The 22036-nt window shown below is 52.0% G+C and overlaps 10 protein-coding genes across 10 annotated transcripts; 3 read left to right on the plus strand and 7 right to left on the minus strand.

The window, feature by feature from the left end:
• Positions 1 to 466: 466 nt before the first annotated feature.
• Positions 467 to 2156, minus strand: POSPLADRAFT_1145077 (hypothetical protein; the record flags this gene model as incomplete). Its single annotated transcript, XM_024485762.1, has 11 exons — positions 467 to 660; positions 734 to 797; positions 854 to 899; positions 953 to 1126; positions 1191 to 1293; positions 1351 to 1432; positions 1490 to 1656; positions 1715 to 1807; positions 1863 to 1901; positions 1955 to 2070; positions 2128 to 2156. Coding segments are annotated over 11 exons (1107 nt in total), but the record flags the coding sequence as incomplete, so codon positions are not given.
• A 1057-nt stretch (positions 2157 to 3213) lies between these two features.
• Positions 3214 to 5007, minus strand: POSPLADRAFT_1040101 (hypothetical protein). The gene is made up of 8 exons (XM_024477672.1): positions 4831 to 5007; positions 4579 to 4773; positions 4401 to 4527; positions 4134 to 4351; positions 3948 to 4080; positions 3781 to 3890; positions 3554 to 3722; positions 3214 to 3472 (listed from the first exon to the last, which is right to left on the minus strand). Exons 2-7 carry the CDS (start codon positions 4605 to 4607, stop codon positions 3659 to 3661), a joined length of 681 nt encoding a protein of 226 aa, XP_024338324.1. The 5' UTR covers positions 4608 to 4773; positions 4831 to 5007; the 3' UTR covers positions 3214 to 3472; positions 3554 to 3658.
• Positions 5008 to 5299: 292 nt separating this feature from the next.
• On the plus strand, positions 5300 to 9091 carry POSPLADRAFT_1144555 (hypothetical protein; the record flags this gene model as incomplete). The annotated part of the gene is made up of 10 exons (XM_024485710.1): positions 5300 to 5547; positions 5602 to 5866; positions 5911 to 6349; positions 6556 to 6663; positions 6898 to 6924; positions 7301 to 7535; positions 7749 to 7801; positions 8186 to 8413; positions 8467 to 8821; positions 9043 to 9091. The coding sequence occupies 10 exons, from the start codon at positions 5300 to 5302 to the stop codon at positions 9089 to 9091; spliced, it is 2007 nt and encodes a 668-aa protein (XP_024338325.1).
• An 856-nt stretch (positions 9092 to 9947) lies between these two features.
• Positions 9948 to 10905, plus strand: POSPLADRAFT_1046864 (hypothetical protein; the record flags this gene model as incomplete). The annotated part of the gene is made up of 2 exons (XM_024479143.1): positions 9948 to 10074; positions 10133 to 10905. 2 exons carry the CDS (start codon positions 9948 to 9950, stop codon positions 10903 to 10905), a joined length of 900 nt encoding a protein of 299 aa, XP_024338326.1.
• Positions 10906 to 11502: 597 nt separating this feature from the next.
• Positions 11503 to 12481, minus strand: POSPLADRAFT_1040102 (hypothetical protein; the record flags this gene model as incomplete). The annotated part of the gene is made up of 4 exons (XM_024477673.1): positions 11503 to 11672; positions 11846 to 11879; positions 11936 to 12063; positions 12382 to 12481. Coding segments are annotated over 2 exons (198 nt in total), but the record flags the coding sequence as incomplete, so codon positions are not given.
• Positions 12482 to 13480: 999 nt separating this feature from the next.
• On the minus strand, positions 13481 to 15903 carry POSPLADRAFT_1145493 (hypothetical protein; the record flags this gene model as incomplete). The annotated part of the gene is made up of 9 exons (XM_024485810.1): positions 13481 to 13737; positions 13790 to 13993; positions 14044 to 14286; positions 14340 to 15115; positions 15172 to 15248; positions 15301 to 15376; positions 15428 to 15689; positions 15749 to 15797; positions 15850 to 15903. The coding sequence occupies 9 exons, from the start codon at positions 15901 to 15903 to the stop codon at positions 13481 to 13483; spliced, it is 1998 nt and encodes a 665-aa protein (XP_024338328.1).
• An 865-nt stretch (positions 15904 to 16768) lies between these two features.
• Positions 16769 to 18271, minus strand: POSPLADRAFT_1057313 (hypothetical protein; the record flags this gene model as incomplete). Its single annotated transcript, XM_024480899.1, has 7 exons — positions 16769 to 16921; positions 16978 to 17190; positions 17243 to 17594; positions 17652 to 17930; positions 17981 to 18012; positions 18071 to 18079; positions 18140 to 18271. 7 exons carry the CDS (start codon positions 18269 to 18271, stop codon positions 16769 to 16771), a joined length of 1170 nt encoding a protein of 389 aa, XP_024338329.1.
• A 256-nt stretch (positions 18272 to 18527) lies between these two features.
• POSPLADRAFT_1170189 (hypothetical protein) lies at positions 18528 to 19477 on the minus strand. Its single transcript, XM_024488089.1, has 2 exons — positions 18687 to 19477; positions 18528 to 18635 (listed from the first exon to the last, which is right to left on the minus strand). Exons 1-2 carry the CDS (start codon positions 19223 to 19225, stop codon positions 18590 to 18592), a joined length of 585 nt encoding a protein of 194 aa, XP_024338330.1. The 5' UTR covers positions 19226 to 19477; the 3' UTR covers positions 18528 to 18589.
• A 125-nt stretch (positions 19478 to 19602) lies between these two features.
• POSPLADRAFT_1144149 (hypothetical protein) lies at positions 19603 to 20394 on the plus strand (the record flags this gene model as incomplete). Its single annotated transcript, XM_024485661.1, has 5 exons — positions 19603 to 19647; positions 19700 to 19884; positions 19940 to 20078; positions 20137 to 20239; positions 20294 to 20394. 5 exons carry the CDS (start codon positions 19603 to 19605, stop codon positions 20392 to 20394), a joined length of 573 nt encoding a protein of 190 aa, XP_024338331.1.
• Positions 20395 to 20949: 555 nt separating this feature from the next.
• POSPLADRAFT_1145647 (hypothetical protein) lies at positions 20950 to 21626 on the minus strand (the record flags this gene model as incomplete). The annotated part of the gene is made up of 2 exons (XM_024485818.1): positions 20950 to 21485; positions 21554 to 21626. The coding sequence occupies 2 exons, from the start codon at positions 21624 to 21626 to the stop codon at positions 20950 to 20952; spliced, it is 609 nt and encodes a 202-aa protein (XP_024338332.1).
• Positions 21627 to 22036: the final 410 nt, after the last annotated feature.

Genomic DNA, 22036 nt, shown 5'->3' on the forward strand with positions numbered 1-22036 from the left:
CAGACACTCACATGCGGGGCTTCGCGACGGCTTCCATGTCGTTGCGCTAGTTTGTTGTCCCCTTTGGTGCAATCAGACCTTTTTCAATTGGCTCAATGTCGTATTTTGTCCAACGGTGCCCGCCACAAGTTTAAGCCAACAATCATGCTCTTGTATGCCTCAAATACCGAAGCTGCTGTGCTAGATTATTGTCTTTCAGTGCGCGGGACCGCAACTGTGCCATGAGTGATCGCTGCGATCGCGATTGCTGTCTTTGAGGATATTACCAACATGAAGACTTCAGACCTCCGACCACAGGCTCTGCAAACAGCGGCTAGTATTGACACCGAAGAACACACTCATCACTATTTCCATTTTCCAAAACGAGTCGAGCTGCGTAGCGCGAGGGTACACAACGAACGAACGCCCTGCTTCCGTGATTTGCGAGCACACACCCTACCAGGCTCTTCGCTACGTCGGCAACTACTCAAAACGGCACCACAGCAGGCAGCCCCTCGATCATGCTGCTGACAACAGCGCCGCCCTTGATGACGGCGAACAGGTGGTCCTCCGGATAGTCCAGCACGGTGACGTCCGCGAGCGGGTTGGCGTCCAGGATGAGGAGGTCGGCGTACCCGCCCACAGCGACGCGGCCGATCTTCGCATTCCCGAGCATCGCCGCTGTACGCATGAGTTTCGTCGCGTCAGCCGGAGACCCGCGCGGGAGACTGGAAACTGGGAACTGGGAACTGACCAGCGTTGCTCGTCGCGTGCTGCAGCACCTTCGGAGAGGGCAGGACCGACGCGCGGACTGTGAACTAGAGCACCCGTCGAATATGACATCAAGAGCAGATGGCACAGGGTGGAGACGCACCTCTTCCGTCTGCAGCGCCTGCAGGCTGTTCAGCAGATCCGACCCGCTATATGCGTCCGTCAGCGCTGCGTTAAGTAAAACGATATCAGTTGCCCGCACTAGCATATAGTGACGCCCGCGGCGTCCGCGACCTTGAGCGCATCCAGGCCCTTCGACATGACCTGCTCGTTCTTGATCTTCCCTTCCGGCGGGAGGTAGTCCTCGAAGGGCGGGCGGACCATGATGCCGTAGCACGAGAGCGTCGGGGTGAGGAAGATGCCCTTCTCCGCCATGCTGCAGAACGTCCGATGTGAGTCTCGTGTTCAGACGAAGGAGAAGGGGAGTCGGGGGAACGTACAGCTGAGCGGTTTGAGGACTGATCAGGTTCCCGTGTTCGATACCCATGACGCCGTTCTCGATCGCGTGGCGCACGGCCTCGTCGGTATACGCGTGCGCCGTCACTGCGCCGTCGTGCGTCCCGTGAGTACCCGACTTGGGAAGAGAGCGCATACACCCACCGATCTTCCCGCCCATCTGCCGGCACGTCGTTGTGATCGCGCGCAGCTCCTCCGCGGTGAACTGCACCGTCTCTATGGCGTCCTATATCTCGAGTGAGTCAGCGCATCTACCCCTCTAGTGACCAGATTGCGGACATACCGTAGGAGAAGCGACGCCCCCGCCACAGTGCACCTTGATGAAGTCCGCGCCCCCTCGGAGTTCCTCGCGTACCGCCTTCAGGACCTCTGGCACGCCGTCGCATACGCGCCCAAGAGAATGGCCGTGTCCGCCCCCACAGCAGCTCGCTCCGATGTCGCCGTGGCCGCCTGCGTTCCACATTGCACATTACATGTGTGGTCAGACATATCGCTGCTCCACGCTCACCTGTCTGCGACAGACCCCTGCCACACTGGATGATCCTGGGCCCTAGAATAAGACCCTCCTCGACGGCGTCGGCTAATGCCTTGCTGGCACCGCCTGCGTTCCGGAGCATGAGCAAGGTGCAAATAAACGCGTGAACGGCAGAGCCTACCCGTGTCCCTCACGGTCGTGAACCCACGCAGAAGCATCTCTTTTGGGGCCGCGAGTGAGCTGTCTGCTGTGGGAGGAACGAAAGCTACAAACCTCGCAGGACATACGTCGACTGCAGGTGCACGGACTCCTGGGGGACCCGCGCAAGTTCTGATAGCGACCGCACTCCAGGCGTTGCGGTAATGTGCACATGGCAGTCAATAAGGCCTCTATACTAGAACATCAGCACATCTCCTTGCGAGTTGCTGCCTCGAGACGAGACTCACGGACAAATGAACGCCCCATTTAAGTCTATAGCTGTGACTGTCTCATCGAACAAAACATGAACGGCGGATGTGCTGGGCGTGATAGACTGTACGAAGCCGTCCCGCGTGCACACATCGTACGTTCCAAGCAATATGACCGCCTGCCCCGGGTCCACAATCCTGACATTCCATAACTCAAGCGGGGGTGGCGGTGTATTCTTGATCCACGGTTTCAGAACCAGCTTCTCAAGGCTGCCGTGAGAAGTGAGATGAAAACGCAAGGAGGATCGTCACGATCGCTGATCAGACTCACAGGCTATCCCTGGTTTTCTCCGGTGAGCCTGGATACGAGGACCGGTGCGTCATGATGGCTAGCCGTGTGCAACAATGAGGAAATCGACGACGAGAGTCATGTTAACCCCCATGACCCTGAGTGAAGCCTCTCGGAGTCCCGGTCTCCGTTGAGTGTCCGGGACTTATCTCGACCTGCCGGTATTATGATAATCAGTAGGATCGACATAGGGGCCCGCTGCGCAGAGACAGAAATGTTTCGCAGAGTTTGGAATAGAAATTGGAGCGGAGCAGAATAAAGCATGAAGTTGCACGCAAAACGCGTCGGGCAAAGAGGAATGATTGGTGGCGGCGGGCGGTGATCGACACGAAGAGGCGCCGAACAGGGACTGACCCACATCAGCAAAAAGGAACGCATTATGTATGGCCATGCATGTACTCGTATGGCCTTGTAAGGTCCGGCCAGCTTACGAGAGACCGCTATTGTTTTACAGTCTTGTATTGCCATGATGATAAATCAGCGGGGTGATGTAAGAGCCAAAATAGGTAGCTAGGCCCATATGACTATCGAGAGCATGCAAGGCTGGCGAGGCTAGCAGCCTACGCCATGTCATGCATGCTATGGTATTATGGTGACTGTTGTATGGGTCTACTGCGATCGCAGTTCTTGTTAGGTATTGCTAGACCGACTAAAGACTGTATGCCTTGCAACCAAAAACCAATCAATCCACGGTGGTATTGGTTCGCTTCCGTGACAGACCAGTCACCCGCAGATGATCGAATCGCAAAATAGTATTATGCATTTTCATTTTAATTATAAAATTACAGTTTATTGTCTATTCTGCATAATAAATCAAATGGCACGAGAAGCATATAGTCGCAAATGAATGGTGGCCTGACCAGGTGCACGAAAAGGCTGCGTCGATGACAATGGAGTGGCGCACGTCCACATTATTGAACTGCCTGACGTGCGGCGTGCTGAGCCTTGAGAAGCGAGAGATCTGACTCCTCGTCATCCGAATCATCGTCGTGTGTCAAGCGATCAGATCCAGTGTAGGAGTTGCCAAAAACTCGTCTAGTGAGAGGTGTCGATGGCGAGAAGTTAAGGGAATGATGTATCAGTTTGTGGGAGGATATGCTAGAGACCACTACGTACCTGTTCCACCAGTCAATGGTTTCCTCGTACCATGTGGAGTGGGCTGCGTCATCGAAGATGGCCAAAATCGTGTAGAAGAAATGTTCCGCGTTGAAGTGTGCATCTTCAACCGACCATTCCTCCTGGGAGTTCAAAAGCTGACGAGCCTTTATGTTCATGAGAAGAATATCTGGCAGCATGAAAATCAGATTATTCGCACCTGAACTGCAGCGTATGCTATACTATACTTTGTTACACTAAGCATTCCAAGGATCTGCGCATTCCAGGGCTTCCCGGCAATGGGCCCGTCAGTGACTTTGAGTGCCGTGCGAGGGCCCGTGAATATGTGTCGGAATACCTGTCAAATAGAGCATTGTGAGAGATAGAAGCAGCGCATCAAGACAAGAACACTCACGCGCACCAGAAAGAAGCCTCGAAACAGGCCTTTGAGAATGTTGTGCGGGTCGTAGCTCTTCTCATCATAAACAAAACTCGGCAGCATGGACGCTCGTATCTTCACCCTGCCCTCAATTATTTTCCTGAGATAGCTGCAGAAACTCACACAATTAGTCAATGATGACGCACAATAAATATCACACACCCTTCGGGATCGGCATCGAAGTCAGCAAGGTGACGTTGAGGAACTAGAAGACGGGAACATTGCTGGTGCTGGAAGCCCCGCTCACTCTTCGACTGCTGCCTCCCGTCAATCACAGGAAAGATAGGTTGTCGCGCTGGGTCGGGGGTGATATACCTTACTCCGGAGTAGCGTAGGTCTCCACAGTCCTGTGTGCGTGCCTTTCGCGAGTGCTCGTCAAGCTGTAGATCGATTCAGGAAGCATGAAAAACAGCCTTCAAATATACTTACAAGTGCACAGAGGTCACCCAGACTTGCTGGCTCGCTCTGAAACTCCGAGATTAATTCTCGCAGGCTAGGAGTATAGTTTAATATCGCATTGTAGACACGTATGAACTCGGATCGCTCTGCTGGCGACCTGTCTAATAAGTCAGCTAGCGCAAAATACTGACTAAAAACGGAATCTCACAGTTGCATATTCTCTTCTTGTTCAGTCATCGACTCTGGCCCATTTCCCGCTCCAACTTCGCTTGTATCAGCGTCGGATTGTCCCTCAGCATGCAGACCGATTTGGAAGGCAGTTAGAATATTGACAAAGGGACTAATTCCACGTGGGATCCATTTCGCAGTCTTGTACAATGCATCGAGCACCCCACTTTGCTCTCTAGAATTGACAAAGGTTTCTGTGAGCCTTACACACCCTCACATTCTGACCACTCACCGAGAATATCGTCGCCTTTTTCTTGAATGACTGTAGATCTGCAGCTCTTCATTTAGGTTGGTCGAACTTCCGCTTCGCAGAACTGACAGGTTCAGGGGTGTAGGTTAGCGGCAAATTACTGGCAGCCGTAGGAGCCATGACAGTAGGTGTATGTACTGAATGTGACATTGGAGGGGGTTTGAGCGGGTTGGCTGCCAGTAGAGACGATCAGCATTTTTATGTGCTTCAGAAAGGTGCTAGAGCGTAAGATCCGAGGCGAGGTGAGTGGCGTCTTACTGATCGAGACCGGCCGATTGGTAATCATGGTCTCGATCGTTGAGGCGCAACTGGTTTCTTAATTTACACTCCCATCCTTTGGGTTTCTGACTGACTGCAACTCTTTCGAAAACTTGGTCATTGTTCTAATGTTTGCTACTAGTGCCAACCAACACCTCATTTCGTCATATTTCATCATTGTGTCCAGGATTTCATGCCGCAGCTTAAAGATCACCTCCTCTCTCGCCTGCTAGACCTTCCTTATGATGGCGAGGAGCATACATTCTCCGATGCAGAGAGCAATACTGTCACCATTATTGGCGGGAAGATATACAAGCATAAGAATTTTCGCATTAACTATACGACCTATGACTTGCGTCGCAGCCAGGACTGTGTCAATCCGCGCAGTGAGGCTCCCGACATCATGGTCCTCGCTCATGAAGACAGCGATCACCCCTATTGGTACGCCCGTGTTCTTGGGGTCTTCCATGCAAACATCTGCCACTCGGGTCTCAGGTCACGCGACCCGTCACCTCAGCATATTGAATTCCTCTTCATACGATGGTTCGGCCGTGATTTAACAACTCGAACAGGATGGAATGCGCGTCGCTTACCGCGAATTGGATTTATTGATGCTGACGAACCCGGTGCATTCGCCTTTCTTGATCCTCGTCACGTTGTTCGAGCAATTCACACTATACCCGCGTTTGCACATGGATTCACGGATGAGTACCTGCGGCCCTCAATCGCAAGGCATCCTCGAGAATGTGATGAGGATTGGGTATATTATTATATTAATATGTAAGCGAACAAATCTATCTACAGATGACATACTACGAACCTGATGCGGAACACATGTATAGCTTTGCTGATCGCGACATGTTCATGCGCTTCCGCGGCGGTGGTATCGGTCACATGGCAATCGCTGAAGTCACTGAACGCCTACTGCAGGAAAGTCATGAAGACATGCAAGATAACCTGGAGGGTCATCCGACAGACAAGCCCTCGATTCCTGATGCTTTGCGCCCGGCCCGGGGTAGAGATCAAGAGTACGCTGATGTGCGCCACTCGGAGGTAGTACTCGGAAATCCTCCAAACACGCTGACCGTGGGGATGCTGTGCCAGGAGGGTCCCAATAATATACAGGCCGAGGAAGCAGACTACGGATATATTGACAATGATGCCGAAGACATAGATGATGGGGGTGAGATTGGGACTGACGACGAAGATGCTTTGGGTCCTGAAGATGGGGAAGACGATGGTGGTGATGATCCCTGCACAGTCGAAGGATACGCATCATTATGAAACTATCAATTTTTGTATTCTTTCTTACCTCGTCATTTCGATTATGGTTCATTGTGCCTTGTATTCCTATCATTTGCGACTTCTCGATATATCTCTACCTCGAGTCTCGCTCCCGGGCCATCTGCCTTGATGATCTGCCTATGTATGTGCTCGCCTGGATCGAAGATTCTGTTACGACCATCCAAAGGGCCGCAAGTATCTTGGAAGGACCTCACGCGAATGGTCCGATCTTCCCAGTCCTCGGATGCCGAACAACAGGCTCGCCATCTTATTGTGAGTGCTTCTATAGGTATTACCAGACTGGTAGTTCCTTATAATATTCAGACAGCAGCTCGATGTCAAACAATACCCCAGCATTCTAGTGACGCCATGGAATGTCTTGCAAGGGCTAATGATGCGCCGACCGTGACGTGCGGGTTTGCATGGGTCACGGGACCTTATTTGCTTCGTACCTTTTTGCTGATGCATTACTTCGTTCTGTACTCACACTTTGCAGACGTTAGCCAGATGCAGCGTTCCCATTACTTTTCCAGAGTATGTACGCCTTGTCAATCATCATATTCATGATTGGTGCAAGGTTGAGCCATGCCAATTTGTAACCGATGGCTATGCCCTGATATTATAGACAGCAGCTCAGCTGTCGCAAATATTAACAATCATATACGCCTTCTGCTTCGACTCAGATCTGCCGTATGCACTACGTCACTTTGCCCCATGCTCGACGCGCATCCTTCGCATCGACATTCATCTGAATAAGCGTCCCTGAGCGGTCATCAAGGGCGAAGATAGACATTTTCAAGCCACAACAGCATCATACAGATCACGGACTAGTCCACACCATTGAGCCGACGCCGGTCGCCATCATATAGATCTCGACCTCACTTTGACATGCTCCGACCTATATCCCTAGATATCTGGTGGTTAGTGTTCGCTCTACTTGCGAAAGAAGGCGAATACGACACTATAGCAACATGCATTGCCGTGTGCAAATCTTGGCGGGACATAGGATGGAGGCATTTACCGCGATCAGTGATGTTCAGGAGCGACGAAGAGGTGGCACGCATTAAAGACGTATATGAACACCGGGGGCGTTGGCGTGGACCCGTGTATGTGCACGCTCGGGGACAGCACGGCAAACGACGGCGGTGCGTCACTCACTTGGGAACGTTCGCTGCTCGCTTTGGAGAAACATGGACCCACACCGCTAATCTAGATATCGTGGCGGCAGACTGGCATAGGCAGGATCTCGATTCAGACACCATCTTCCACAATCTCTCTCGATTCCATTCCATTTCACACCTCGCTCTCTCTGATGTCAGATTTTCCTCTATTCTGTCATTCTGCCGCCTCGTTTGTAGCTTGCCGGGCCTCAGGAAGCTCAGTCTGACCGATATTGCCCTCTCAGGTCAAGGTGCGTGCGACTACAGGACCATCTCGGACTGCCGTCGACTGCCGAGTACCAATGCGAAGGAGCTCGTTCTCGGTGTTTCCCCATTGGCTCAGCCATTCCTCGAAATACTCGACTTCTTCGTTGTCGTCGCACACAGTCATCGCAGCTCCAATGCGGCCGAACGTATCGTCCCTGCGGCCTTGTTCTAGGTCAAGGTACAATCACTCGACATCAAGACCATGGGTATATTCCCATCTTCCACCGCATTTGGTCGCATTCTATCCATATTTCCCGCTCTACAGCGACTTCAATACCGCCAAGGCACATCGTTCCCTTTCAACCATAGGCTGCAGCCTCGTAGCGTCTCTCGCGATCCCTTGCCGCGTATATCATCCCTTCGTTTAGTTCCGAATTCTGGGACCTCGCCCTTCTTTGATGGTTTGCTCGAGTTTCTCAATACTACGACTGCCATATCCCATCTATCCGAATTACACGGCAATCTTTCTCCTCATCTTCTCGTCCAAACGGAGGAGGATTATGCCCTGCACAAATTGACGAAATATATCGGTGCATCACTCCGTACGCTGCATTTGCATGCTGCTCTCCCATCTCAGTCATTGTGCCATATATCAGGTATGTCCTTGTTCTAGCGTTGAGTATTAGTAGAGCACACTGATGTATCGTAGTCATGTCGACAGGCGATCGCTTCGACATATCTGAGAACACGCAACTCGTACATTTGGCCCTCACCTCTGCTGTTAATGACGAACATGTGCTGGGGCTGTGCAATGCTCTTCATGATATTTTATCCAGCGTCACGTCGGCTCGCATAACAAAGGTAGAAATCGATTTCAAGATCGATGATGTTACGTATGATGCCGTAGTGGAAAGACTGCGCATAGTCGAAGATGGCCTTGCCCGAATTGACGCAATGCTATCGACGCCTATCTTCGGGGCTCTTACAGAGGTCGTGATTGGTTACAACTACACTGCGCAACCTGCAGTGCCACGAGCTGCTCGTCACTCACGCCGCCGTGAGAGGTACGTCTCCATAAAATACACAAATTGAAAGCAAGAATGGACTGAATGGACGTACCTTACTCCCACACACAGGGAGAAGGATATGGAGAAGGCTATTGTTACTAGACCCCGTCGCAGGACTATATCTGGGTCTGCCCTATCCATCTATAGATCCGCCAACCACGCATCCTCCTCGAAACCAGTCCTACCTGCAGCGCTTCCACCTGTGCCAATCCGTCCAGCTCCTGCATCGTCTGGCCCTCCACTGCCTCCGCGTGCACTGCGTTCTGACTCTTCGTCTATCTCTATGGCTCGACGACAAACATTTCCACTCTCCGGCGGGCCGTCTCCACTGCAACAACCTCAATCACTTGACGTGGACGCTCAACAACAAGCACCGTCGCATACGCCGCTGGAGGATCGCGTCAGAGCCTGCTTGCCAAAATTGCACAGACGAGGCATCCTACTGTTCGTCTTCTCAGTTGCCATACAGTAACAACGTTTTAATCAGTGTTTCATGAAAGTGTGGGCCCAAAATGGTCGATTACTCTGCTCTCTGGGTGAGCTGTCTCTGCGCTGTCTGTCCGAGCGCACAGAACAATCCTCGCAAGCCGACGAAGACTGTGATTGTCCTAGAATGTGTAAACCTTGGATCCTTGTGTATTTTCTGACTGCAAGCTGAATAAACCACAAATTCATCTCATCATGTTCAGTCTTCATCTATTCTAGAGATGTAACCTGAGATGACTTGCTCAGGGTGCAAACATGCCTTGGGCTGAAAGACTCGTGTCGATGATGGCTGGACTTCGCGGCTCTCCTAGATGTTGTCTACTATATATAACAAAATTCGGCCTCGCAATTCATTCCTGCACCTGAAATTGCGGGAATGATTTGTAGTTTAGATATCTATCTGCAATTTGTTGAGCACAAAATGTCTTGTACTTCTCAGTAAGAGCGCCCGGTTCTCGTATTAGGCAGAGTAGTTTACTCGTGTTGAGATGAGTGGCACCAGTAAGCGCCAGTGGCTGAATAAAGCGGGAGGGACCTGTGGCGTTGTTGCACTCCCTTTGACCACCAACTACTACCTAGCTCCCAACGCTTTCACCACAACGCCTCAATCATCAATCACTTTCTTTGTTCATACACAATGTCGAAGCTCACTCGCTCAACGCTGGACCTTAAAGACACTCAACAGGGACCCGCCGCGGTCGAGGGCGACCATCTTGTGGCCGGCGCCTCCTGTTCCGCTTGCACGCCGGGATTAGATATGGATTGTAAATGCATCTCTTAGTTTTCTGCAGCGATCCGTCGCTGATTTACCATTGCACACAGCTGCCCATAGCTTCTCACAAAGACAAAACCAACCTGGGGACACTTCCCCGTCCTCGCCACCGGGACGCGGACGTCCCGTACAGGAACATGCTCTCGATTCCAACCCGCCTTCGCCGCTCTCTGCAGCTCTTCTTTCAAAGAGAACCCCTCGAACCCTTTCAGCGGACTCTTACCCATCTGCGCCCCTGTTGCAGCAGGCTCAACCCGACCACGCGTGCGCACCTTTCGGAAGCCTTATACGATACACATACCCCATCGAGCCGCCGCTAGACAGCAGTGACCCCAAATGGCTTGAGCAAATGTTCCAGCAGAGGCACACAGAGCAACGCTTCGTTGGGGACGACATCCTTGCAACCGAGTCGATCTTCGGTGATGTGGCGCGCGAATTGCGCATTGCGGAGATACAACTCGAACAGGAGCGGAAGCTCTCGCAAGTTGCTGTCAAGCTGCTTGGCAGGTTAGCGGGCGCCCAATTCGATGTATATATGAACCAGCGTGTGGCGGCGGGTGATGGCAACCTGTCAGAGGAAAGCGACATCGGCAGTCATAAGCCCCGCCAGACTAGGGACAATGACTTCCCTCACATCACTACACCGAAAAAGCGTCCCCAAGAGGACGGGAACGACAATGGCGGTGGAAGCAGCAGCGATGAGGAGGGAAACGGCGGTGGTCGCAAGATCCGCCGCGACAACAAGCGTCAACGACTAGCGCTCAAGCCAGAGTCGGCGGTAGTGTCGGCAGAAGAGCCCAGGGACGACATCAAAACCCAGTAGAATGCAGCGCGGATGCAGAAAATGTGGGGCATGAGCCCGTCTGCTGTGCGTGCTGCAGAACGCCAGATCGTCGGCTTGAACCCCATCCACGATGACGTAGACGAAGCCTGAAGTCGCTAGCGCGGCTTCCATGCAAATAGTCGACGACGAGCGCCATGAGCCGGTACTCGGGGTTTTCGTGGTGCAACCGGCACCTCGTACAGTAACTCCGCCTTTCTGGCACGCAGACCAGGGAAAGACGAGTTCGCCTTGCCACCTTAGCCACTGTTTGTTTATGCGCAGATGTAGAGCCTCGTAAGCTTGTTGTCATACGTACAGAATGAAAATTACCGACCCTGGCTTCAACTGGGACATATGAAGTGTGTTATAGCTGCAGCTACAACATCTCGCGCGGTTGATAACTTTAGGTATCAGGTCAATCTCTCCATCTCCATATGGCATACGATTTCATCGCCTACCGTATAGTATCACAGCAAGTGAGCGAGGAAGTCATGAGCTGTCCGTGTTCATCGATGCTATTGTATGGCATTGCTACCTGGTGTCGTAGACGTTTCGCTCTCCATTAACGCCGTTATCGTATGACGTGATCACCAAGCCTCGGCGAGCCAAACTAAGCGATCTGCTAAGATGAGTCATGAAGATGCGGCCCAGTTTATTTTGGATGTCTTCTAGCATGAGAAGGGTCAACGTCAATGGCTCATGGCGCGACTTGGAGGCGCTCCCTATTCAGGCGGCCTGTGATGCTGTTACGGCGCCTTCCAAGCATCCTAAAGAGCACAAATTAGCGACATTGTTTGGTTTTTGCTTGGTACGCTCCCAGGACCAAGTATAATAAGGACATTGGTCCCAGGAATGAAGATGGACGAAACGGCGCCGAGCAGTACAAAACAAGTCTAGTCGCAACAGATTCGCAATTAAATGGGTGAAAGCGGCCACTCACGTCCATTCATGTGCGGAATCTCATAGTGCTGCATCTGCCATAGTATGTAATCATCATTAGCCGCGGTCTCTTTCAACGATTTGGGCGTACCCGTCGAGGCCGACTTGTATTGTCTCGACATCAAGTGACAACACCTACGAAGGCGTTATCTGCAGGGATGGTCAGAAATTCCTGCATCGACGATCCGCCTTCGCGCGCACGCTGAGAATTCTGATTATCTGGATAATATGAGCGGTCATCACTGTCTAACATGCCCAGAGCAATAGGCACATATGTCAAACCTTTCGACGAGATCACCGCTTACTGGCGTCGGGGAGCACACATTTCAGCGCTCGCCTCTCCATTGCAACTTTTCCCCAGTCCGTCTGGTCGGGAAGCCAGATGCCAAGTCTGTTCGGGCACGCACAATAACGAGGGAATGGTATGCCGGCTTATTTTTCCGACCAGAATAAGCAGGTCACGAGCATCAGGAGCGTCCGGCATGCCAGATCTACGTTCTAATCCTATGTTATGGGTGTCCTGATCCTTGTCTTTACCGGCCCGCCGTCTTACGAAGACATTCAGCCGGCCGGCCTCCGCGCTAAGGACCGTGCAGGGTATGTAAAAGCACGCCCATAAAGACAGGAAGATGCATGCGTCTGCCAGTGCTCAACCTAGGTCGCTCGTCACTCACCATAATGTACTCCAGCCTGATTATTCTCTTACTCGCGGCCGTGAATGGAATCGCTGCCATCCCTGTTCCTCAGACGATCACCACTAGTGAGATAGGAGGGATAAGCACCACTAGTGAAATCGGGGGAACAAGCACCACGAGTGAGATGTTCCATAGCGTTCAAGGAAGAATGGCGTTAACCACGTGATTTTAGTTTCAGGCGTCGACTTTGCTGTAGAGACACGTAAGCCAATAATTGCATTACAGCATTGGAGATCAGAAAGATTCATAGAGTTTTAAGATGCTATTCTCAACTGAAAACTGTCCGCTGGTGTAGTGCCGAGTGGAGGCGCTGGCGGTCAATACGTCGCCGGTCGATTTTGTATCATCACAAACCTTCGTAATTCACCCATTCTTCGAACCTATAGAATGTACCGCAATTGGTAGAGGATGCTTCACATGTACTAGTTATGCTCTTGACTGAATTATGCACCCGGATCATTAAAGCCGTAGGATGCGTTTGGAGATAGCTAATATTGCCAGCACACCTGCTTGCGAACAAAATGCTTACGAACTTGAATCAGCAATGGCATCTGGAGCACATGGTCATTAGAACACACCCTGAAGACTTTGCGGCGAGATCAGTCATACTTGACATACCTCACACTTCTGTCCACACACCCCAAGTCACAAGACGACACCCATCACGCGAAAAAGTCCGGTAGAAAGCAATGCTGAGCGGGGTGATCGATTGTTCAATACTACATACTACGGAGGGACTGAATATGCAAACGTGATCATAAAGTAGCAAATGAGTACCATTACTTTTCATGCTCTATGATGGGGGTCGTAACGAGAGGACGCTGAGACAAGGAGGTCAAAGCAAATGCAAGTGCATGACAGCAGACGACGAGAGTGCGTGTGAGGATTAGACAAGGATCAGCAATCAGTAAGAGGACGGAAGGTAGAAGACCGCAACACGTTTAATCCTTCTTCTCCTCATCCTTCTTCTCTGACGCAGACTCGTTCGCCGCGTTCTCAGCGTTGCGCTTCTCGTAGACCTTCTGGAAGAGGCCGAGCGACGCCTGCTGGGTCTCGTTGACCTTCTCCCTGATGGTGTCGGCAGTAATTGATTCGTCACCGGCCTGGCCCTTTACAGCGAGTTCTCGGAGCTCCGCAACAAGCTTCGCGACCTTCTCCTTCTCAGTAGCATCGAGTTGTTCCTTGAACTCATTCATCGCTACCGAAACAAGTCAACACACAAGTGACAGACCAGCTGCATGCGGGCTTACCCTTCTCAGTGTCAGAGCAGACGGAGTCAGCCTTGTTGGCCTCCTCGATAACCTGCTTGCGCGCCTTATCCGTCTCGGCGTACTGCTCAGACTCAGAAACCATGCGCTCGATGTCCTTGTCGCTGAGACCGGAGGACGACGCAATCGTCATCGATTGGTCTTTGCTGGTCGCTTTGTCGCGGGCGTTGACGTGAACAATACCGTCTGAAGGTGTATTAGCACATTCTACATTATTACGAAAGTGAAATCCATACCAGCGTCGATGTCGAACGTGATGTCAATCTGCGGAACACCCTTCGGCGCCGGCGGGATGCCGGTGAGGTTGAAGTTGCCGAGAAGCTTGTTGTCCCGGACGAGCTCACGCTCACCCTGGTAGACCTTGACCTCAATGGCAGTCTGACCGTCCGCAGCCGTCGAGAACGTCTGAGTCTTCTTCGTCGGGATGGTCGTGTTGCGCTGGATGAGCTTGGTCATGATACCACCAAGAGTCTCGATACCTGAGGAGCAGGGTCAGAAAACCGTGAGCGATATTAATCACATATGCACTTACCGAGTGACAGAGGAGTGACATCGAGGAGGAGGATGTCGGTGACATTGCCGGCCAAGACACCACCCTGAATGGAGGCACCGATGGCGACAGCCTCGTCAGGGTTAACACCCTTGCTGGGCTCGCGACCAAAGATCGTCTTGACGGTGTCGACTACGCGAGGCATACGCGACATACCACCAACGAGAATGACCTCGTTGATATCGCTGGCCTTTACACCGGCATCTGACAGCGCCTTCTTGCACGGGTCAACTGTGCGCTGGATGAGGGGCTGGACGAGCGACTCGAACTGCGAACGCAAAATCTTAAGATTGATGTGCTTTGGTCCGGAAGCATCGGCAGTGATGAACGGCAGATTAATCTCCGTCTGGGACGTCGACGAGAGTTCGATCTTCGCCTTCTCAGCAGCCTCACGGATACGCTGGATAGCCATGGGGTCGCTACTCAGGTCCATGTTTGATTCCTTCTTGAACTCGTTTAGGATGTGTTGAACAAGAACAATGTCGAAATCCTCACCACCAAGGTGGGTATCACCATTGGTGGATTTGACCTCGAACACACCCTTCTGCATCTCGAGGATAGAGATATCGAAGGTACCACCGCCAAGATCGTAGACAGCGATGACAGCATTGTCCGCTCGGTCAAGACCATATGCAAGTGCAGCCGCTGTCGGCTCATTGATTACTCGCAATACGTCAAGGCCTGCAATTTGACCCGCATCCTTTGTTGCTTGCCGCTGAGCGTCGTTGAAGTATGCAGGAACGGTGACGACAGCGTGGCTAAACATTGATCAACATCAAGCAGCAATATACACGCGCCGAGGGTGTAGACTCACTTTACTTTCTTGTTGAGGTACTGTTCCGCAGTTTCCCTCATCTTGACAAGGACCATGGACGACAACTCTTCTGATGACTACAAGTCTGTCAACCACTGTGCATGTATCTGAACAATGATGCGAGCTTACAAAGAGTTGCTTCTTGCCCCCGTTGTCCACCTCGACAGCTGGCCGGTTGTCAGACTTCGCGACAACCTTGAATGGCCTGACCAGAGATAAGTATGATACTTGGTCATGCGTAAGCACGGATGCTTACCAGTGCTCCATGTCTTTCTTCACCTCCGAATCGCCGAATTGCCGACCGATCAGACGCTTGAACGCGAACACGGTGTTTTGCGAGTTCACAACAGCCTGACGCTTCGCAGGCAGTCCGACTAGCCGTTCGCCATGTTTCGTGAAAGCAACGACAGATGGTGTTGTCCGTGCACCCTCGGAGTTCTCGATGACCTTCGAAGTCTTGCCCTCCATGACAGCGACGCAAGAGTTCGTGGTACCCAAGTCAATACCGACGACGGGGCCTGAATAATATGCCACTATTGAGCATCCCAGAGGATACCTGAAAGACACGTATACCCACCATTGACTTTCGAGTTCATGTTCCTCGCGATCATAGACCGCGGAAGACCCTGTCCATTAAGGTTAGTTGTGCCTATACTGTGCCCCGACGACTGCACATACGGCATAGTTGCCAGTGCGGGCAACGGAACGAAGAGAACGGGCAGCGGTGAACATGGTGAAGGAGGATGGGAGGAGAGGTGAGAAAGCACTCGGCTTTCGCGCACTCCAAAATTTGAATGCGTAATATTACGTAACATGCCCGGCTTTCGCCGTAGTTATGAGCTGGCAATCTGGAACGTTCCGGAACCTAGCCCTTATATATTTACCTACTCACATTCGTTGACGATTACCTACAATTTATTATTACATCCTTTGCAGATAGCATTCGCTTCTAACGTTATCGTGCAGTAATTCCACCTCTCTTATTCGCTTACAGGTTCGGGTACCATCTGTCTCCAGCGACATTAGCCGGGCCGACTTCAATGCAACTTTGCTATCGCATTGCTACATGCTTGTCGGCTTGCTCCGATTACTAACGGTGTGCAGTGACATGTGGAGACCGTCCCGCTCAGGAATACGTATACAGATTAGATACAAGTACTTCATGAGTCGACGTGCTTGTGCTGCGTGGACAAAATGTCAGATTTCTGCGCGCCTATCTTTACCATGACAGACGGCAGAAACCTATACATGGCAAGCGACGCAGGAGAGCGCAAGGGTACTTTATGCGGGGGATCTCAAGCCCTCAAGCAGCTTTCATGACAAATGTAACCGAGCCCCATGGAGCTCTAGCACACACTATAAGGCCGTTTATATCACCAGCCTCGGCAAACCTGAAGCCGTCAAAATTGATAATGTGAATGTTCGGAGGAGCCTTCGCCGCCTAGGATTGAGTCAACTGCCAGGACAGGGCAGAAGTACACTGCTAATGCACCAATAAGATTGTCTGGATTCATATACGGAATGAAATAAGGAGGCTAGTCATGCCCTTATGGTCCAGCCCCGCAAGCTGCCAGTAAGCTGTAGCAGAATTGTCAGGTTACAATCTTGCCTTCTCCTTCTCGGCATCCTCTATCGCACCCCACGCAAGGTGTCCCAGGAGCGGGAATACATCACGGTACATAAAAGCCTTCTCGGAGCTCGCCTGCCTTCGCGCATAGCGTGCAGCAACGCCCTGCGCGATAACGGCAAGCTGTATAACGGGACTCACGTTAGTCTCTGCATCCGACATGGGACACAAACACCTACTCGAAACAACATCCAGCTTCGCGCAAAGCTCATCTCCTTGATCGGATACGGCTGCTTCGTGAGCCGACAGTACTCCCGCTCGAGGACCTTCAGCTCAACAGGAGCTGCCTCGGCATTATTCTTGAAGCCGACAAGCCCTGATGACTTCATATGTGGCGGCAGCACCTTCGGGTCGATTGACCACGGCTGCGTCAGGTTCGCAAGGTCTGCAAGCTGCGAATAGCCATAATCAGTTTACATTATTACAAACCGTCGTAAGGCTTACCGGACTGCCTAGCGTGCATAACTCCCAATCCAAGATACCGATCACGCGGTTCTCCGTGGGATGGAAGATCATGTTGTCCAGCTTGTAGTCCCCGTGGACGACGCGCAGGCCTGTCTTGTTCTCGTCCGGCAGATTACTCTCGTACCACGTCATAAGATCGTTGTAACGCGGGATGCTGCCCGTCGGCTTGCCCGACTCGACGTCCACTGCGTCCGCCTGCGAGCGAGATACGCGCGTCAGGGACTTGATTTGTCGTGGAAAATAGGGCGTCGACGGGCCAAAATTTGACAACCCAATCGCTGCTGGGGATAGGGAGGACAGCGCCGCGAGAGCACGTATCGCCGCGAGCCAGCTATCGGCGGTGTACGATTAGTCCACAAGAGTGCAAAGTACTGCGACAGCAACACACCATTCTCGGCGTGTCTCTGGAGAGACCTCGGGCATCCTGACGTCCGTGAATATCCGTCCTTCGAGGAATTCCATGATATAGAACGGTGTTCCAATGACTGCGATATCCTCGCACAGGATCAGAGGTTCCGGTATTGGCACCTTGTTTTCCCCGGACGTCGATGAATTCGTGTTGTGCTTATGCAGTGCATTCAAGACAATGAACTCCCTCTCAATCTGGTGGGCAGTTGTCGAGAGCAATTGTCCGGCAGGCTTCTTGCGGAGGACGAACCGCTTGCCTCTGCATAGCATAATTCGACCCAAAGTGCATACACGTAAGATGAGACATACCCTTTGGCCGTCAAGAAATACGTCGGGTTCGACTAGACTTGTCCTCAGCCCCTCTCTAGGCCCTATGCTTTATAGTACAATATAACATACCTGTCCAAACTATAGCACTCAAGCCGTTTACCATCTCCTCCCTCGTGTGCAGGGTGAGACGGCGCTCACCTTGAATTGCTTCACGTCCACTGGCGTCCGGACAGCCTTCACATGCTCAGTCAAGTACACATTCAACTTGTCGATGTCGATGCCCGCGCGAATAGGCCCGTATTCACCACCAATCTTCCCCGCTGTCGACATGGCGGTCACTGGTCGAGGTTGGCGTCAAACATGCTCGATTTCGTGGAAGAGATCATGGTGGCGGTCCCGGTGATTTCACCCCACGGGGTCGGGTATCTGTTGATGGCGGCAGTAAAATCACGCTCCTTGAACTCGCAGATAGAGATATTGATAAGTATATATGTGATGTAGCATAGGCTACATTCTATGCTCTACTAAGTATCAGAGGCAGGATAGAACATTATCATGGTTCGAGGACCACAATTTTCCCATTAGTGCAAGACCAATAGAAGATCTTAGAGGTAGAACAAGCAGCACTACCCGCTACTCAAATCTATATTATCGAATAGGTCTGTCTAGCATGTCTTGGTGAACGTTGAAGTACCTGAAAGCTGAAGGTAAGCCTCGTTCGTAACACCAGGACGACAATACATACCTCGCGACCTTGCCCACTTCTTTGCAAGTACCCGCACCGTTCTCGTCCCATTGTACGATCCACCTACCGACGACATTCCCTTCCTTCGTCATCGTCTCCGCAATCGTCTCTTCCCTCTGCAGCGTGCCCTGACTCTTCGCAAGCGCCACTTCCTCGCTTGATAGTCGGAACGCCTCCGCCAGCTCCCAGGTCGCGAACTGCCGGTTGGTAGGCACCAGGAACGCGGTGTCGTATACGCGCGTGATGCGCTCGTGCAGGGCGAGAGTCAACGTCGTCATCTCCAGCCCGCGCGCCCCGTCGGCAGCAGGTTTGTCCCCGCCCTCAGGCTCAAGCCATCGAAGCGTCGTCACGTACGGCCGGCCGCACCACGCCACCATGAAGGTAGATACGCCGCTTGTCGCCATCGCCACGGCTGCGAGCATAAAGCGGCCCGCAAGAGGGATCGCAGACGTTGTCTCGATCACGAATATGAAGGGCGTCAAGGCGAACGTGAGGGAGAGCGAGGACAGTGAGAATATTTTAAGGCGGCGAAAAGTCATTGTCAGGGGCCCATGGTAGGTCGTGTCTTTGGGGGCGGTCTCTAGAATGCTCGTCACTGGAGACGGCTCCGACACGACCTCCGTCTTTTCTGCGCTGGATGCTGGCGAAGATTGAGAATTTGTGGAGGCAAACCGCCTAGAGTAGGAGGCTAGACGGCTCGCATCTTGTCGAGCAACGACTCGTTCTGCCAGTAGCTTCACACATGCAGGATGTGGAAGATGTCGTGCAGACAGAGTTGGGCGCAGTCGAAGGACATGGCGGAAAGAAAGCATCGTCGCAGACGCGCTCGTCACGCCACCGGCCGCGCGCGTTCAGCCTTTCAGTTCAACCACGACGACGGCAGGCTGTCCTTCCAAGCACCACGTTTCGTTAATGCATGGACGTGCCCATCTACTACACACGCGCGGAGTACATTGAGACGGTGCGTCAGTTCTGTGGCCGTCCTGAATGCTGTTGAGTTCATCCGCTCGTAGGACACTGGGAACAAAGTCTCGCGACGCGCGACCATTGCCGGTCCCCAGAATATCATCCTCGGCGGCAAGACTATTATATCCAGCGGCGCAATTATTCGCGGAGACCTGCGGAGGACAGGCCCTGGCCATGCGGTGGTCATCTCGCTCGGGCGGTATTGTCTCATAGGCGAAGGATGTGTTATGCGGTACGTCCATAAGCCTTCTCCCTCATATCTCGCTACATGATTGCGCGACGTCTAGACCGCCATACAAGACTTACCGCGGCAACTTCAACTACTACCCCATGAAGATCGGCGACCACGTCCACATTGGGGCAAACACGATCGTCGAGGCTGCCACTATCGGGAATCATGTTGAGATAGGGAAGAACTGTGTTATTGTGTGTCCACATCTCTGTGTTGTTAATCGTCGCGCGTCTCAACCATTTTATGCGCTAGGGTAAATTCACCATTATCAAGGACTGCGCGAAGATCGCAGACAATACGATGATTCCACCGAACACTGTCATTCCTGCGTTGTCGTTGTTTGCAGGCTCTCCAGGTGAGCGTCAACGACCCCTGCACACCCTAAGTATGTGTATCAACAAGTCCTCAGGGCGGTTTGTCGAGGATCTTCCGGAATCTACCCAGGAGATGGTCGAAGCGCAGACCAAACAGTACTATACCCGCTTTCAGCCCTTGCCATCTGAACGATAAGCCCTCGACGATGACCTGTTGAACACTCAATCTTGCAATAATCGCACGCCATTGCGAATGCCACTATCGCCTCGCTCTTGGCGTTGTCTACCAGTGAGTGGGCGAAGCCAATGTTCTCTGGACGATTTCAAATATCTAGAAGTTGAACCCTGTGTGATAGCCATTCCGTCGATCGACTTCCTCGCGTATTAGGACACGTTCTGATGTACCTCCTAAGTCATTAGAATCGCAAGAATACCGGTATCGAGGAAGTGTTTAAACGACATGAACTGTTTTGCAAAAAGGAATTGTGTCTACTACTTTTGTGTCAGCCGACATCTAGACAATGACAGAGAACTGACCTTTAGACAAGCACCTACATGAGTCGCATGCTGTCCGTGACCTAAAACCCCAATTCCAGCTGTATCTGTCGTACATTGTGAGCTGAATGCTTCATGATATTGTGGAGCTTAACCTGACCGAATCCACCCGAGTGTTTACTTCCTTGATCACTATTGCAATAAATTTCCTATACTCATCCATGATATTCTGTCTACATTTTCTGCACCTTGCCGACTACCGCTTGAATATGGAGCCGCTGGTCAGGCATAGGAGGAGCTCTGGAAGATCCGGATGTTTGCATGGCATTTCACTCAGTAGGTCCCCCAGTATTCCACTGACAAGCTCCTCATCGATTTGCAACACCTCGTAAGGGTCGCCGCGGCGCGCATTGAAGGGTAGGCATGCAGCACAGAGACGGTATACCGACTGCCTAACCTGATTCTGCCACCAATATTTGTCGAACACCAGCATCATTGCTGCCGCCTTGCACACTTCGGCCCACTGCATGAGCCTCACCATGGCTGTTCCGTGAATGCCATCCAGTTCCGGTGAAGGGGAAACTTCCGCGAGATAGTCGGTAAGGTCGGGAACCATGAGCGCGTGTTGCGCTGCGAGGAGCACTGCCTCCTTCAGGCCGAAGTGATATGCGACAAGGAAGGTCCCAAATGGTTTGAGTTTGATGAGGTCCGGGTCGATAAGGGCATTTTGGCGAGCACAATAGCCGGCTCTATCTCGTATTTGAGCGCGGCCGCGAGAACGGCCTTCACGTCCTTGAGGTCCTTAGGCAGAACCGGATCTTTGACCGAGTAGCAAGTCCTCAGGAGATACTCTATGGTACGAGCATCTTCTTCGAGTCGCACGATAGGCAAGCCGTCCTGGTTATCGGTGGCGGACGCAGAGGGATGAGGCATCGCGATCATCGAACTGAACGCCGGCCAGTGTTGTGCGAGTCGTCGAATGATCGTGCGACTGTCGTTTAGTCGCATGATGTCAGTCGAAACGACTACAAACGACGACGACTGTTCCCACGGCGGCGACTATTCCCACGACCATTCAGTCACACCTGACATTAGAGGCGATGCGGGAATGGAGGGAGATTTGGCCACAAAATAATGTACACAACAGGATGTGATGTTAGCAAGATATGTAAATGAAAATACATGTATATCCTATTGGCAGAGACTCAGCACTCAGTCAATACTATCTTCTGCATTGAAGATGAGAAGTCGAGAAGCTCATACAACTCAACTTCATCCTGCAAATATGTCCAACCCTCTTTTGCATCCTTGCGGTGAAGTCGAATAGATCTCTCAATGACAGA

The sequence above is a fragment of the Postia placenta genome (assembly GCF_002117355.1).
Source record: "Postia placenta MAD-698-R-SB12 unplaced genomic scaffold POSPLAscaffold_8, whole genome shotgun sequence".
NCBI classification, from domain to species: domain Eukaryota; kingdom Fungi; phylum Basidiomycota; class Agaricomycetes; order Polyporales; family Adustoporiaceae; genus Rhodonia; species Rhodonia placenta.